The 18431-nt window shown below is 39.5% G+C and overlaps 2 protein-coding genes across 4 annotated transcripts in view; one reads left to right on the top strand and one right to left on the bottom strand.

Moving 5' to 3' along the window:
* Positions 1-18431, bottom strand: part of CYFIP1 (cytoplasmic FMR1 interacting protein 1) — a 74729-nt gene that overhangs the window by 6052 nt on the left and 50246 nt on the right. For all 3 annotated transcript variants that reach the window (XM_064646187.1, XM_064646186.1, XM_064646188.1), the window contains 3 exons: positions 10094-10237; positions 8444-8534; positions 1043-1173 (listed from right to left, as the gene is read on the bottom strand). In XM_064646187.1, the coding sequence (XP_064502257.1) occupies positions 1043-1173; positions 8444-8534; positions 10094-10237 (366 nt within the window). The remainder of the gene's footprint in view (positions 1-1042; positions 1174-8443; positions 8535-10093; positions 10238-18431) is intronic.
* LOC135409990 (fibronectin type III domain-containing protein 9-like) lies at positions 12294-17493 on the top strand. Its single transcript, XM_064646221.1, has 2 exons — positions 12294-12689; positions 14971-17493. Exon 2 carries the CDS (start codon positions 15099-15101, stop codon positions 15768-15770), a length of 672 nt encoding a protein of 223 aa, XP_064502291.1. The 5' UTR covers positions 12294-12689; positions 14971-15098; the 3' UTR covers positions 15771-17493.

The following is an 18431-nucleotide window of genomic DNA, read 5'->3' as shown; positions in this document are numbered from 1 at the left end:
TGTCTCCATTACATTATCTAACATCAACAGCTTTAACAGACCCTAGAGAAGTCATCTTCCATGAGGATCTATTTTTGTACAACGGCAGGCCCCCATCCAGCCTGCTGAGGAAATGACGTGGCTGGTTTGCAATCAGCAAAGATCTCTGTGTGATGTCCAACCTCGGCAGCACTGTGAGCCTGCACAGCCTGGGCAGGGTGCCTGTATGCACAGCAGGAAGAGACTCCCCACCCAAGTCTCAACAGCACAAGGTAGATAAAGAAAGGGAAGGCAGCACACCTGTTGCCATTCTGGTCCATTATCAATGCCCACCTTTCTCTCTGTGAGCACCCAAAAGCATTGAAGACAAAGAAATGACAGGGGGTGGCCATTTTGTTTGAACAGTAAAAAATAATAATGTGGAAGAAGAATGGGAAAAGAAAACTAGAGGTAGGAATAAACAGCAACTGTAGCACTGTGCCTTCAGCAGTGGGCAGGTTTGCACAGTGTGAGGTAGAATCAAGATATATCAGAACCAGCTGAAAGACTGGACACATTTCACAGCTTCATTCGCACTGGGACAGATGAAAGTCTGCCAGAGCAGGCACCACTGTCAGCCATCAAAGCCACAAGGGGGATGTCCAAGGATGTCCACATTAACTTTGTGATGACAACAGGAATGGCATGCAGGAAAGGAATATAACAGTACCAGACGCACAACTCACTGACATAAAGAGAGTGTGACTCTCTCTGTTGTGACTGAATGCAGCAGTACTATATGTGATTATAATTTATGGTGAAGATCACAATATTAGATCCTCAGGTACTATACAAGAGGCAATGTCTCTCACCCAGCAAGGTCGGGCATCACTGCTGTCTCACAGATATGAAAGCCTCTGCAAGATTGTAAGAGATTAGCACAGGGAACTGTTTCTACCCATCTGCACATCAGTAATAGCAAACTCGCAGATTTCAACCTTGTTATTGATGACGTCAGTAACAAAAATATGAGAGTACATTTTGAGAGACAGATGGATTTTAAAATAGCACAGCAGGCACCTACCAGACTCTGTTCAATGAGGAGGCAAAACAGGACAGCATTTCCCACTTCCCGCAAATTCTGGAAGCAAACAGTCTTCAGTTCTGCATATTCAACAATGTCCTTCAATTGATGGTGAAAAAACTCTAAGATACCTGAAATCAAAAGAAAAGCAAAAAAATAAATAAGTCTCAGGAACTAGAATGAAATCTAGTGACAGACACACTTATTACCTCAGGAAAGCAGACAAAGGATACTGGGCAGGTGGATAAGTCACAGGGACCAGGACTAATTTTTCTTTCTGCTTCAAAACCACTCTGATTTTCTAACCAATTTGCCTATTCAAAGGTTGCACAAATGTGTGTACATATACTGTATAGAGCAAAACTAACCAAGGGTGCAGGTTTAGAGTTCTATCTCCATGTATCAGCACATGAGATTTTATCTCCAGATGTGCAACCTAGAGGAAACTGAAAGAAGCAGCACTTAAATGCATTAAAAATCAGAGGTTATGAAGTGTTAAGCCAGTAGTGCACTGACCTTTTTAACTGCATACATCATGCAAAATGGAGCCAGTGTAAGAGGTAAGAAAAAAATACCCAGGAGCAGGAAGAGAGACTAGGCTCTTGTCTGCTATTAGTCCTGTTCTGGCCTCAGTTCCCCAACCTGCTGCACCACCTGACACGCTCAATTCACAGCTGCTATTTTCATGGATGACGGGGCCAGCAAGGAGCAGAGAGTTAAAGATACAGGGAATAGGAGTAGTGTCAGGGTATGACTGACAGTGCCACAGGGCCAGAGGCGATCTGCAACCTCACAAAGCAATTAAATACAGAGATCACAAGTAAAGCTCTGCTGGCTTAGTTCCTACTGACAATCAGAACAATTTCTGTCAAAGTTTTGCCAAAAGCTGATTAAAACCAGCTAAAATTATGATTTTCAAAACCACGTGATTTCCACAAACATATATCTTTTCCACCAAACCTCTCCCAAACAACAGTGATACCTAACACATTGGTGGACTTCCAGCTCCTTACCCTCCAGCCCCAGAAAGGCTGTGCAGTCCCTTGGTTAGAGATAAGCCCAGGAAACCATGGGCTCAGCAGCTTCTGCAGAGACCCGACCTGGTTAGCACCCCAGAGATTAAAGTGATGTGTGGGATGGGAGAGGAAGAGCAGAGAACTACAGTAGGTCAGACAGCTCTTCAGCTTTTTACAAGTTAATTTTTATCAACATTTGTCCATCTGTCTGCACAAGCCTGCCCCTTTTAAAAAGCCACCAAAACCCGTCAGCTGATAACAGAAGAAAATGCATCATACAAAGCTTTCCAGTGGAATGCTGCATATGGCAGTTCATTACCATTACACTGAATTAAGTCAGATAAATCTCCACCCAATTGCAGCTAAAGCGATTGAAAGAAGACAAGGAAAGAGAACACAGATGCCCTTCACCACCTTCCCATGTGCTTCTTCAACACAAATGATGAACACTTCTCATGTAGAAGATTAGACTTTGATATCTACCCAGTAAGGCAACAGCTGAGCAGAGCACACAAATATAAAATACAGCCTGCATCCTATCTATTCCAAGGAAATCCCTCAAATTCAGCAGAGGAAATTGAAAACATACAGTGAAGGAGAGAACAATGTAGCTAACTCCCACACTTCTACAGAAAGTCTTATGTGATCAAAATTAGTAACACAAAACATCAGTAAAGTACATGACGAGGTGATGCAGGGCTGGCTCTGTTACATCTCAAAGAAGTGTTTGTCAATAGAATATAAGCAGTAAATGAGTGTTCCCACATATATTCAGTGAAGATAAATTTCAGACCTAACTTTAGTACTCTGGTGACTTGACAGAAAAACAGATCTGAAAAACTAATGAAGAAAGGTCAGATGTAGCAAGTGCTTGCTGAACTTAATTTATTCAAAAAAACCACATTTACATCTAGCTAAAAAGCAAACAAGTCATGCCAGCACATCAGCAACTCCCTCCTCCCCATAACACAGGGAGGGACTGTGTAATGGAAAAGCTCTGGAAAAGGCTGTCGGCGTTCTTTCAATGCTGCGGAATACAGGCCAGTCACAATTGCCGGGTGAACACTTGTGTTTGTCATTTAAATACACCTGCCCACCATGGCAATGGGATGCTAGAGTACTGAGTACTGCGACTCCTGTTTTAAAGATGAAGTTGAAAAGGCAGGAAACTTCTCACAAAAATTTTTTTGATGCCAGGAAAACCATGCAAAGTTAGGGAAGCTATACCACAAGTGTACAGTGTGTTCTAGTTACACTAGTATTTCCTTTGTATTTGCTCATGAAAGAGTTTCCACAATTAGAAAGAAAGATCTTCTGAGGATCAACTGCAGAAGTCAAGTCAAATACTATCCTTATACCAAGATGTTTTGGAAACAAAAGTCTATTGTGTTATCCTGAACTTACGTCTGTGCCACAAAGAAAATCAAACTAGAACACCTACCAATGCTTCCGGTCTTAGTATTTGTGTCACGTACACAGAGATTGATGATGGATGAACAGAAGTGCTGGAAGACTCCCTGAAACACAGTGAGTAGACTTCTCCACAGGGTTACCATGGCAAGAAAGCACTATCTGAGCAAACAGGACATTGGTGACATGGACAGTCATGGAGATGTTTTTCCTTTTAGCTTGTATGGTGAGTGGAGAGCAACGTGGTGAGAAACAGAAGCTGAGCAGAACAGCAAGGACAATTCTGCTACCACAACATGGAAACAATCATTGGTCATGACAAGGATGGAAAAGGGTAGGGTTTTCAGATTCCACTCAATTCCCTGTCCAGCCTGTGGATTTTGTGGGGAGTTTCAGGAAAAGATTGATGTCTGGAAAGACGATGAGAAATTTTTTTCATGGGCAGTGAAATTCTGAGAATAACCCGTGTCACCTACAGCAAATATAAAGAAGCAGGATGGCACAGAGAGAAACCAGGAACAGCAAAAAGAAACTCATATTGAAAGTGTGACTGACACCAAAGTGAGCCATTAAGTCCACCCAAAAGCAGCAGGATAGTAGAAGTCAGAGAGGCTTGAGGTTCATACCATAAAAATTACATATTCTCTTTTACAGCCAGTCCAGGTGGCAGAGCTCCTCTCAAAATCCTTAGCAAAGTTCCTTATTTCTTCACCCAAAGCCCTAGTCTCCATATACAGATATACAAATATGCACACCCACACAGATGCATTCATGAACAAATTGTGACATTATTTTGAAAAGCTGACAGCCAGTATTTAGCATGCATTTAGCATTGTTTCAAATGCTGCCATTATCTGTGTACTACTTCCCTTTAGATCAAGGGCTTGATTTACCAGCAAAACAGAAAAAAGTTTACAGAGCTACATAGGCTATTTTTGATGAAAGCACAATCTGCTCCCCAATGGAGTCCTGTGGCAGAAATACGTCATCATGTCTTCATTAATGTTCAAGCAATGGCATTCCCAATTATACTTCTGTGTACAGTACACAGAATTGTATTTTTATGAAATACTATGCATGCCTACAGAAGCCCTGGAAAAAGAACAAGTGTCTTAGGAAAGTTAATTTCACTTAACTGCATGTAACCTTCCTCCTTCCCCTAAGGTGCAATCATAAGTTACTGAGTTAGTTATATAGACACCGAATTTTGCAAAGCAAATGAATCAAGGTTTTTGCTTCTCCTCTCCAAGAAAGCAATTTTAATTAAATCCCTCTATTCCTGCAGATGGGGTGACATTAGGTGTCATAATAATTGATCTTATAATCCCAGTTTCTGATTTACACAGATCTCAACAGAAGCAAAGACTGTTGATATAAAATAGATCCAGTAAAGTACAGAAGATTAGTAAAGGATTAGCTTCCTTCTCTGCTTCCAAAATCCTATCCCAACAGCACTCAAATAGCAGATGCCAAGTTTCAGCTGTGCAGTCTGTACACTAATTCATTTAGGAAGTTTGAGCAAATCAACACATGCAACACAAAGCTGGTTGGAGTCCTTCATTTTGGTCACCTTTCATTTTTCAGAGCTAGAACAATTCTGGTACCTAAAAGATTAAGACAAAAATGAGCTGCTAATTTCTGACTAATGACAAGTGAACTGAATTTCTGACTAAAAACAAACTGGACCTTTAATATAATTGTTGGCCTAGTGTGTTTTGGGTTATTTTCTGCAAAGAACTGACTTGACTATTATGAAATAAAATCTAATAATCTGCAATAGCAAAACTGCTCCCAAGAAATCAGGTGCTATAATGACCCTTAGTCTATGTTCACTTTCATACATTTCAATACACTCATACTTTTCAATACTAGCTCCAAATACTTCTTTGGTTCACAAGAGACATCATTAACTCTGCATATCACTGGTCCTGCCATTCCTTGGCATAGAAATATTCATAAGGTTTAAGCACTTCCATGTATCCAGGAATTGTGACCATGGAGCCTGTGCACTGTGTTTATTTTGCTAGAAAGAAATACCCCATTGTTCTGCATATTTAACGAGTCCTTCCTTCCCTTTTGCAGTCAACCAGGTGATTTACATCTTTCAAATAGTCTGTGATGCTCTCACAAATCCTTCTCCAATGGACAGATTTCAGAAAGACCTATGAATACATTCCCATCATCCAGTGAGCACTTAAGCCATTGTGCCTCCACTTAACTTATTCTCCTACTCGTCTGAGTTTGATCAAAAACCTGGGATAACAGGGAGCATTACTTAACCCTTCTGCTATGCCCCAAGTGATGCTTCCCCAGCAGCCTTCAGCCACTACTGGTCTCCCCCATGCTTCCCAGTGCAGGCTTGCTCCAGTTCCTATTACAGTCTGACCTGAAATATTCTAGAAAAAGAAGCCATGGAAGACTGCTTTTTTGCCAGACTGCTGTGCTGAAGCAGCTCACAAGGTGTTGCCAGCTGTACAATCAGCCCAGGCGAGATGGGAACACAGCAGCCAGCAGCACAGGGCATTGGGAGACTTCCCCAAATTGTGGTGTTAACACATGGGATTTCAAGAGATCATGGCCTGGGGTAACAAGTGTTTTGTCCTGCACCAGCTTGAGTGTTTTGTTTCTTTGGTTTGGTTTTGTGTGGTTTTTTGGTTTGGTTCTGTTGGGGCTTTTTAAAAGAAAACGGAAGTGCTATACTTATGAAAAAATACCCAATTAGGCTACTTTCTCTTCAAGTTTATGTCTTGCTAAACTCATCAGTTTTTAAAGACTTTCTTTTGGAGGGGTAGTATAGCAGTGACAAAAGCCTCATCTCACAGCAGAGATGACAAATTACTTTCCTCATGGTATTCAACAACACTTCAGGGCGGCACGATACTCATTCATCAAAAGCAGGAATGCCATGTTCAAATACTCAGAAATAGCAGAAGAAAATGTTACCTCCAAGATGAAATTTCAAGTTTAAACTCTTATAAGGCAAATACTCCTTTAAGAGCTTCAGCAACTTTAAAAGGTCCCTTTAAAAATCTTTATGCTTAATGTATTTTTAGACAAATATTTTTATGACTACAAGATGAGCAAGTTCCCCACTGCTTCAGACTGTTCCTATGGAAACAAACCCATTGGCAAAGAGGAGTCCTGAACAACTCTGATGCCACTGTCTGTACTCTGCTCCTTTTAGCAGGAATAAACCATCATTTAGAAATCCACAAGTCTAGAAGGCTGATCATGTATGGCTCAAGGAATTGCAATCAGCAGAGACCAAACAAAGCTCTCCAAATAAAAAGTCCAAAGTGTATGAAAGAGCTAGAGGCTTATTTACTGAGCATACTTGTGGAGAATGGACTCAGGAAATTAATTCTGAATTGATAAATGCATGTTATATCAAGAGAGATGAGAATCTACATATTTAATCTAGGGATTGGAATCACAGTTCTGGTCTGTGTATGTAGGTAGTGCCAGTTAAGTGATTGAATGATTTGTTGTAAAAGAACAGAAGCAGCACACAGATATATCCCATAGCACTCAGGCTTACTACTACAACCGGTAATTTCTGAGAAAGCTTCTGGAGGCAGAGGAGAGAACAGTCAACAGCTGGCATGTATTGGCTTGCATTTTCTGTGGCAAAACACATCAACAAGGTGTGGCAAAGACTACTACGGAGGAGAATTTAGCACAGAACGGTGAGGACAGTGACTGAAATCAAGCACACTTTGAGCCCCCCCTTCTACAATCTGGCTGTTCCTCTCCAGATATCAGATGAGGGCTAAAATTTACAGCACATCCTCATCACAGAGAACATTTTGCTTTATGAGTCAGAGCTGTTCCAAGGACAGACAGCTCCATGATGGGTAGGTGTCAGAGAGCACAATGCAATGCTCCCGTGATGTGAGAGAGGGATAGAGGGGCCCTGAGCTTCCACAGGTCTTTTCTGTCTGGTGTCTTTGAGAGGAAAGGGAGAAGTGGCAAGACAGTGTGATAAAGGCTTCTTTGAGGTAAGACTTTAATGAATGGATAAAAGCCTCAGATACATTATTTTTATATTGCTAACTACCATGATTCATCCATTTCTATGCTCTAGGGAGAAAAATAGGAAGGAAACACTTAGTAAGGCCTCAGTTTCATTTAATATTGGTAATGAACGTCAAGAAAACTGTGGGAAGCAGGAAAAAAACAACCTCATTCCAGTTGGGGTGGCATTTAATAAAACTAAGCAACTCTGGAAAAATAAACTCAGGAGGTGGGTGGCACATGGAAGGATTAATTTGTGTTAATTAGAAGTTGTGGAGGAGGAATATTTTGAAGGGGGGAAGCAGATTCAAAATTTCAGTGAACAATGTGATAAATACTAATTAGCCAATTATTTCTCCATAGTGGCAAGTGGCTTTCAAAGCCATTTCTTCTCCTGCAACTGTCACTCCTCCTGTTGAGTAGCTAAGATGCGCCCCACACAAGCCTCAGACATAACTATTCTGGCAGGACCAGTTTGCCTCTCAGCAGTATCACTCCTTTTATCTGACATCTGATAAGGGCAAAGGAAGAGGGAATAGAGGCTGTTCCAGAGAATCAAGGTTATCTAAATTAGACATTTAAAAAGAAAAAATGTGAGAGGCTAACTTGCAGAGGAAAAGCTCAACACACTTATGAGAAAGACTAGAAATAGAAACTATTGTGAACATCCCAGCTCAAGATCAATTATATCTTAAGACTGTCTATATACAGATTGCCATCCTTCTGCCCTATGCACAGAAGACTTTAAACTTTATTATGTAATTTCAGAAAGCCCAGCATTCAATGATTCATGTTGTGGGAATAAACAAAATAAAACAAAACACCAAAGCCTAACACAGACTAACTGCTGATTATCAGAAGACAAAAGAGGAAGGGAAAGACAGATATATACAAGATCTAGAAGACAGTGGTTAGTATCATCTTATTAAGGCTGCTGTGATAACACCAAACATGAACTAACCTGGAGAGCCGTACTCATGTCTTGGTAACCTACAGATCTTAGGCATCACTTCCATTAGGGTCTTGACATACTGAAGAATTGTCCCTTGTAACTAAGAGAAAAAAAATGTATGCAAACATGTCAGTGTTATTGAACAAAGAAACTTTACAAGGAATTGCATTCAAACTACACATGAATTAAAGCAGTTCTAAAAATCTTGCGTTTAATTCCACCAGTCATCATATTTAAAAAGGCAACTTTTTCAGATGAATAGAACTTCACTTTCCTTCATGTGGCATTAGACACCTTTTACTACAAGAAGAGTGCCACAACAGCTAAGGCCAGGAAGGTAAAAAAGATGAAAACATGCTCTTGTCTTGCACACTGTCTCTACTGTCCAACTAACTTTTAGGTTTTTGGTAAAAAAGTTACATTTGAATACTTTCAAAACTATTCAAAAAGCATTTGAATATTTTCAAAAGCAACAAGAGAGAAAAGCTGATGATCAGATATGACTGTAACTGCCCAAACTGGCTCTTCTGGACATACCAGTTGAGACATAGTTCCCAGCCTACAGTCAAGTCTGTCTTCCTCCCACTAGATACCTATCTCTTATCTATCTCCCCACATCTGAGCATCTGCATCAGGCATTGGCAGGATACCTTCCCCCAGGCCTTTTAACTTTCTTTGTAAATGACTAAGTGTTCAATGCCACCTTTAATGAATTGAGAAGATTTACCACTAAGTTATTAAAAAAAAAATCCCCCATAAAACACAACAAACCAACACTCAACACCCAAACCCTGAAAAATATATGTGATTTCCTCTTTCCCTGAAGATTAGACTACAGCACTTCTTCAAGCATCCTACAGCCTTTCTAGAACACCAAAAATGTAATTAGAACATTTTGGGAATTACTGTAAACAAACTGCCAAATGTGTCAAGTGCCTGAAGTGTGATTATGAATGCCACAGTTTTCCCCAGCCGGATTTTTTGGCAGGAAGCTTCTTACAAGCAACAGGGACAGGGCAGAAAAGACAATTTCTTTGGCTTAAATTAACTGCAGTACATTATGTCTGTATATATAGATACTAATAATATAGCAAACAGTCAGTCCCTCAACCTCCTCCTAGTTACAGAAAAGGTCCTTTCCAATACAGGGTACCCAGGCTGTATGGGTAACATCTTCAACATCTGGTCCAAGCACCACTGCTAGATCAAACATGGAGATCAAACCTGGCTTGTTATTAAGGAGTCATCTACTAATGATGTCCTTAGTGACAGCCCTGAAGTTAGGCTCAAGGCAGAAAGCACACTCCAGCTGTTGTCAAAAACATATCAAGAAAGAAAATTTACAGTATGGTCTTTAAGTTGAAATCAACTAATTTGAAATATTCACACTTTTCCAGAGTCTTCCTAGGCCCTAACATCATAGGTCTCCACAAATTAAATTAATCTCTAATGAAGAATCTCAGGTTTTCAAAACACTGCTCAGGGTACCAAGGCATATCTATTGCTTGCACAAGACTGTCAAGTCCAGCTTATATTGAACCTCAATGGAAGTTATTTTAATTATTTTTATCCAAGATCTTATTTTCACTTTGTTTTCCCTGAGACATTTCCTACCAGAAACCCTTTGGAATAGCAGAAAATTAAAGACAATTAGCATACCAGGCTCTTGACAACTTTCAGCAATTCCTCCATCACCACAGCAATGCCCTGATATCCAAGAAGTCTACAGATGACTTTAAAGTGAGGGGGACCAACAAAATTCCTGTAGTTGCTGTAGATGCTGGAATATGCCAGATTCAATGCCTAAAATGAGAGAACACATATGATTAATGGAAACTTTGTCTGCTTGTATCTTTATAATAATATAATTTAAACAGTGTTTTAAAGTGTAATAAAACTAAAATAACATTGTATCCCACTGTCACTCTGGAAAGTTTAATTACAGAGTTTCCCTTTTATAAGGCAGGAACTTCAACCAAAATCTCTGTATCAGCAAGACAAACTTGTAAACACTTTTTTTTTCCACCAGACATCTTCCACTTACCATTTATAAAGCCATGAACATTTCCTCTTTTGAATTTTTTATTTACATGAGTATAAAAGGCTTAAGAGTAGTTAAAGCCAACGTTCAGATCCCTGAATTTAAAGCACAGCTTCTATTCCTATATCATCCATTTTATGCACAAAACATCTTGAAAGAAGTTACTTCAATTTTGTGTTTTAAGTCTCTGAGTACTCATCTCCACGAAAAAGCCTTCTGCAGTTACTGCTCTCTGCAACTAATTAATAAGGATCTTTCCTCTTCAAACCCCTTAGCTGTACACAAGATCAAAGCAAATCTAAGTTTGGGATGTAACCTCATGGAAATTCTTCAAGAGCTGTATAAATAGGACAAGGTGCTTTGCCATATTATCATTTATTTCTATGAAAGTGAACACAACTGTACAGTAGACTGGTGCTGTATGGGGATTTAAGAACTGTTTGCTGAAGCCACAGATCAGAGAGGAGTCAGATAACTTGTCATCCTCCATTTCTGCTACTGAGTTGTTCTCCTAATATCCTGAAATTCAATTTTAAGAGGGAATCCTGCTCTTTCTTTCTCCTTTCTTACAGAAGGCACTGTCGTGTTTCCTTTTATTTTCTGCAGTTCCATTCTCTCTAATACATACATGGAAAACAGCATACTATTAGACTTTTAACTTCACACACAGCTGTTACAGAAAATTTTCCAGGGAGAACATTCCCTTCAATGCAGATCCTGCCCTAATTACCTATGCAAGTCAACATCAGATACTGGAATTCAACTAATGAAATTCGACCAAGCTCCTGAAGGATTTTAGTCTCATAACAGGAAAAGACTTAAAAACCATCTTTAGAAGCAAGCAGGATCGAAAATGCATATTTTTATTTATGTTATAAATCTCTATATAAACACTAGTTTCCAACTGTGGTCTTAGAAATTTAAAAATTGCATTCTAGATGCAAACTAAAACAGACACTTGAATAAGTATTAGAATCCTTATACATAGCAGAGTCCTGCTATTACATCAGAGCTGGCTAAAAGGCCAAACTCCAAACATGTCCCACCAGGGGGACAGTCTAAAGCAGCATCCCTCTAGTGCACCCTGTGCATTTCCATAGCTTTCCGCAAATGGAAAAGGGCTCCGGGGCAAAGACAGTGGAGAGAACTGGGAAAACCTAAAGAACAGATGTGCAGATCAATGGCCTGGTACACTAAGCATTTACACAACTGCCCCTAAAAGATGAGATTTCCTCTTTTGCTTTTGATGTTTCCAATCAGGTAGGTCTCCACAACAAACACGTCCAAACTATCTATTTTGACTACAGCACAAGGAGAATTTTACTTCAGTAGGTTAAAGTCTTTTACTGCTGTGAGGCTTAGGGGAGGGAACTTCTCTTCAGACAGCAAAAAGTTGTCATAGACAAGCAAGCCCTAAACCCATGATTTCAGTATTTAAAAAACTTCACAATAAGAAGCCAGCCAATCTAAAAATACATCTTTCTTTAATGTAAACCTCATAGGAGAGTACCTAAAATGGTCTACTGTAAATGCTGGATTATTGAAGCTTTATGAACTGTGAGAAGGGATTTAGAAAACACCATTACACACCACCACCACTTCCCCCCCATGATGCACAAAAGCATAAAATCCTTAGAGAAGAAGCCACTAACAAAAGGGGAGTGGGGGTGGAGAGGGAGGGAAGACAAGTTGTTGTTCATTATTTTTTAATCTATACTTGCTCCCTCCCCTACTTAAATTAAAAAAAAAAAAAAAGAGTTGTTAGTTGCTGATGTCATCTAAGTGCTAACATTAATCACTCACAGCATCACTGGTCCACGCACAAGAGCATATAACAGGGATGTTCAAGCAGTACACTGTCCAAGGGGAGGCAAGCAAGAGAGGGGGGAAAAGACATTATTTTTTTTCTCCTGTATAGTCTTTGAAAAGCCAGGCAACAGCATCTTTAGACAAGATGTGCTCTTGCATGAATTTAAGTGGAAGAGACAAAGAAACCATGCCACTAGCAGCAACGGAGAAAAAAACTGAAATCACCAAGCAATGAGAATTCAATCCAGGGAATCTGAGGGGAAGAAAAAGCAAACTGGCAAACAGGGGATCAGTCAGGAAATAATTCGTGTGGAAAGGGATACAGAAAACTTGGTATCTAAATCATTTTCACAGCAGCATCATCATATGAAAATTCTGTTCTGAAATTTCCATCAGGAAGTGACGGTAAGTACTGACTTTACAATCCATAAAACATCAAATGGTTTTTCCAAACATTTACATGTCAGTAACTATGTGTCTTCTAATAACTGATGTTTTGTAAGGTTAGAAACGTATCATTGTTTTCTAATTACAGTCCAAACATTCTACTTACAAAATGCTGTGAGGATTAAATTGGTGAAACTATTGTTTCTAGGCTGTGTTAGGAAGTGTTCTAAAAAAAATAAATTATAATTTTAAGTGCTAGGGATATACCAGCTAAGGAGAAGACAGTCGAGAAAGTAAAAGCTCTGATCTTACTAATGCACCCAATTTCAGTATCTGCAGTAGCTGGGTAGGTGCCAAAATGTGTCTGTCTGATAAGTTTATTTGATAGCAAACTCAGTTCCTTTATATTGTTTCTGTATTAAAAGGGTGCACTTACCACATAATTAGAACAGTGGCATCTACTCGGATCATTCATATCCATGGTTTTACATCATAATGAAGATTAACATACATATTTTTTCTTCTCACTTCCCAATAAGTATAATCCAAAAGCCTTGAGCAACAATTTTCATACATAAATAGGCATAGAATTCTTACTATTAATGTGATGTCACTATCAAAATCCCACTAAAATAACATATACTTTTCCAGTCTTCTATATAGTATAAAATATAATTATTACAGAATAATTTCAGAACATGTTATGAGCAAATCTTACAAGATTTCTTCCTCAGAGAATTTTCAATACTTAATTGCTATTTAGCCAGGAGATGTAACATTTTAAATCTGATCATAACAAATTCATTTTTATAATTAAGTCATAAACAATTAAATACGGTGTTATTGTCATGGCCATTTGTCTTCATTAAAAAAGTAAGAAACTTTCCAAGTGGAAGAAAAACTTTCACATGAGTGCCACTGGAAACAGACAATTAAACGAAGAGATAAGCTCTTTTTCAAAAGTTACACTCACAACAGTAAAAGCAAAACCAAATGAAAATACCCACTGGCTGTTATTATATATTCTTTCATAGATGTGTTTAGAAAATTGCACAGAATAGATGCTTTCTTTCACTATTTACAGTGGTAACATATACTGAGAATCTCAAAATACTGGCAGGTTTTCTATTTTGAATTTTATTATAAGGAGGAGAAGTTCAGGGCAGACAGACTATGGGACTACATGAAATCATTTAGAACAGAAAAGACTATTAGTAATTTTTAAAAAAAAACCCACTACTTTTCCAAGAGGTATGCTACAGTGAAAGTTGTATTTCACTAAGCTTAACTTGAGAAAGCTTTTCCAAGAGGCTGACTAGCATCAAGACTAGATATTGTGATACTGATACCACCAATGTACAGTCATCACAGCCACTGCCGCAGTGGAGCCGCAGTAGCTACAGATGTGCTAATCCACCAGCAAAAAATGGAGTGTATCATAGAACCACAGAATGGTTTGGGCTGGAATGGACCTTAAAGATCATCTAGTTCTAACACCCCTGTGATGGGCATAGACACCTTCCACAGTTTCTCTTGGCAACCTGTTTCAGTGCCTCACTGCCCTCACAGTAAAGAATTTCTTCTTAATATCTAATTTAAATCTATCCTCTTTCAGCTTAAAGTCATTTCTCCTTGTCATATCACTATCTGCCCATGTAAAAAGTCCCTCTCCAGCTGTTCTGTCAGCCTCCCTTAGGTACTGGAAAGTGCTGTAAGGTCTCCCTGGAGCCTTCTCCTCTCCAGGCTGAACAGTACCAACTCTCTCACATGGTCTTTATAGGAGAGGTGCTCATATTCATATTCGTGAATAAGAAACTAATGTAAAATACTGGAGACAAAATAATATCTGGTGATGTTTCCAAATACTATTTTGTTCTTCAGTTGAATGTGACTGGCAAAAATGAAGACTTGTGCATGGTAGAGGCATTTATCCCTCAATATCCACTCCTGCCAACACTCTTTTTCCACTTAACATAAAATGCAAGATACTCAGACTAGAGAAAAAACAACTGCTGCATTTTTCCATTATCACCTGGGAAAAAAAATGTAAAAGGAAGTTATTCCCTGATTGCAAATTCTGCAAAAATTCACCATCTCTCATGGAGAAAAGGTAAAACTGGTCACTTGTACAGGCAGCAACTCTGATTGAATTTCTCTAAGTTTATATTTTTCCTTTCACTTGGAAGAGAAATACACATTTTAAAATACCCCAAACTCTATGAACTTTAATCTCACAGTTTTACATTGCAGTACCAAATGAGAGCATACTTTCCTAATAAACTCCATTCCTAAATTACAGAGCACTACGATTAAGATCCACACAACATCCTCAGTGCCACAGATTCTCAGTTACCTCCAAAGAAGGTCTTCCCTTTCCACAGAGAGATCAGCATCAAGAGAGAAAAAAAACACACAAGCATCATACTGATGGGAATAACCATCCAAAACATCACAGGAAACACGGCAGTGGTAATTTGGCCAAAAATGGCCGGCTGTGTTGACAGCTTTTACAGCATCATGTACCACCCTAACTGGAACAACATGCTATCCAGCTACTCGAAAAAAAGCTTTCAGAAGGAAGAGAGGGTGCCCACCAGTCGCTCCTCCTTTGTTGTTGAAAACCTAACTCCACTAACCACATACATCATGTGCGTGACCTGCCAGTCCGCAAACCCCTCCAGTGACCAGTGCAGAGTGTTTAACACACTGGAACGAGATCCGGCATCTGCGAGCAACACCAAGAAAGAGCTGGCACTGGGCATCTGGCTCACCAGCAGCATCCTGCTCCTCATCATTGCTGCAATCCTCCTCTACGGCTGCCTGCATCTCCTGTGCCGCAGGAGACACGAGCGCTTGCAAGAACAAAACAGGACCTCCAAACAAGAGCACGAGGAGGCATGGACCAAAAGCGTGGCTTACACCTCAGAGGAGTTCAGCAGACAGAGACAACAGATGCAGGACACTGAAGAAAAGCATCCAGGTGGCATCCAGCTGGCCACAATCATAGAGAACCCCTCTGCGTGCAACGAGCCTGTCACGTCGACTTCCCAAAGTCGGGAACAAGTCCCAGTAACGGGACAGTGCTCTGCTATAAATTAGAAACCCTTTGTCAGGGAGAAGATTTTTACTACGTATGATATCCCAACTGCTTCCAACACATCACATGCATTGTCAGCGCTCACAACAGGGAGCTCTGACTTCTCACCCCAGCACTCTCAGCTCTGGTGCCACATCCCTTTCCAACAATCTATACGCATCCAGAAGTACTCAGAAGCAAAGGTTCACATTCCCAAGAAGTGAGCACTTCAGTTACACTCCATTGTTTTAAAATGAAGCATGTAGCAAATAATTGGTTTACATTTCAAGGGGATTTTTTGGTTGCTTTTCTTTAGTCTAAAACAGCAAGCAAATAGAAAAATTAATCAAAAGTGACCATGAGAATTTTTGTAGGTTTTTGTGTGGTTTTTTTTTTAACTAGAGTGAATAAGACTGAGTAGAAGTTTTCAGATGGCAACCCAGACTGCTACACTACAGGCAACTGGAACATACACACAGAGTGCAGTGGTTTGACAGTGTGAGTTTTACTCATACAAATTTAACTGCTTCCCAAACCACACACTGCAAACTACTACATTCAGATTATATACTTCACTGTCCATGGTGCTCTCCATAGCTCCCATGTGCATTGAGGTCAGTCTCAGTATGTAAGCTAAACTCACCAGGATTTTTGTGGTGTCCTTTCATCTGTCTTTGAAATTTTCCCTTGGTCTAAATACATGCAGCACAGTGACTTTGTAAGGACACTTCTAATTAAGGAAACATCCTGAGTTATCATATTTTGCACTCTTCTGCTCCCACCACAAGCTACCTTCTGCTCCACGGGCCAGTGACTCCCTGTAGAGGAAATGGAATTCAGAGAAGCAGCTCCCGGCCCTTCCTTCTCTCTTTCCCTTTCAGTTTCAATGATAAAACTCACTAATCAGCTGCAAATTTCTTTCTGATTGCACAGTACATTTTGAGTAATGAAGGAGGGCAAGACAGTAAGAATGCATTTTATTTTTGTAAGAAGAAAACCTGTCGATTATCTTACTCTGCCTCGAGCTTCATGGCAAAGTGCCAAGGTCCTTTAGACAGAAACCTGTTCACCCTCACAACATTACAAATCTTGTCTGACTTGCATGCATAAGTCACCCTGTTTTAAATCTCTTAAGTGCATTTGTGTTCCATAAAAACATAATAAATCTTAGTATTGCGATATAGTACATATAAAATACAGGATATTTTGCCTAGAAAACAAAGGTACACTGTGACTGCAGGCATTTTAAATTGTTATTGGTATGAATGTATGTGTGAATTCAGCTCTCACTGACACAGCTCAGTTGTACCAGTAAAGGCTGGAGAACTGTTAGCTGGGCAGATGCCATCCCTTTCCACCATGCCCTGGAAGTAAGGGGAGCCTACAATTTTGGCAAGAGAGTGCCCAATTTCACAGCAGGTAGCAGATCTCTTCAGTTACTCTATTTTGACAACAATTCCCACGACTTGTGAAAGGCATCAACTCTCACAGTGGTAGGAAGACACAAGTTGGCATAAGTTTGATGCATCTTCTTTTTTTTTTTTTTACTAGGATAAGCATGGCACACGGAAATGTGTGTTGATGGGGTCAAGTATTACTTTTAGAAATCAGTTCAAAAGGCATCTGTATTGTGTGAAGTTAGCCATAACGTTTTGTCCACCTGCTACAGAGCATTTCCTCCAGCTGACATGTTTTTCTTTGTCTTGCACATCAGTCTCAAATAAACTTGAGAATGATAACAGTGTACCACTGTTTCAAATGATGGTCTTTCATGAAATAGACACTGAAAAACCCTCTTCAGACAATGAAGCCAACACTACAGGTTAACTTCCGAAAAGGGGTGGCTGGGTACTGGGGACAGAAAAAATGCTTTAATATCTTTCTGTAATCAAATTAACGGTAACACTCCTGTGATCGGGTTTTCATCAAAGAAAAGATGATTTTAATGTTAAAGGGATGGAGCCAAGACACATATTCTTATCTCTGCCAACATCTTGGGCCCTTGAAAACCTGTTTACTTCTCTGCATCTCTGTTTCTTTATGTGGGTTTTAAGGCAGTCCAATACACATATTTCCATACATTTATGTTATATACACATGTATATATCCTACTGATAACAAGAAGCAGTTCAGTCTTAAAGCAGTTAAGAGGCAATTCACCTACTGAATTTCGTTATTTGTATATAAACACATATATCCAAAAAGACACGTCTGTATCAGACTGAGACGACAAAGTGGTACCACAGAAGTGCTCCCAAAGGGATTTACCTCATCTAAGTATAACACCATTCCACCCACAGAGTTTACTGTGCACTACTTAGATAAACATTTATATTATCTTACAATCAATGAACCATCTCGCACCCACTGCAAATGAGCCACCTATACAGAGTGCATCTGTGTTCTCCACTAGCTTTGAACAACTCGTCATCACACGCTCATAAAACTACATGATTCTTCCTCTCTTGCTCAGAAAGTTCTATTACAGATTCATTCAGGTTCATTCTAGCAGTTTTGTGTTTTGGTAGTTCACTGTCCAGTTTTAACCATCATCTAGTAAGGGGCAAACATTCTAAGTGATTACCAAACTCATAACAAGTTACAACATAGTGCAGATTGATGTTAATTACCAGCAGTAGATAAAAACCATTATATTCACATTGAACAGTACCTTCCAAAAGGGG

This window comes from Pseudopipra pipra, chromosome 2 (genome assembly GCF_036250125.1).
Source record: "Pseudopipra pipra isolate bDixPip1 chromosome 2, bDixPip1.hap1, whole genome shotgun sequence".
In the NCBI taxonomy this organism is placed as follows: Eukaryota; Metazoa; Chordata; class Aves; order Passeriformes; family Pipridae; genus Pseudopipra; species Pseudopipra pipra.
This window is presented reverse-complemented; position numbering and strand designations above follow the sequence as displayed.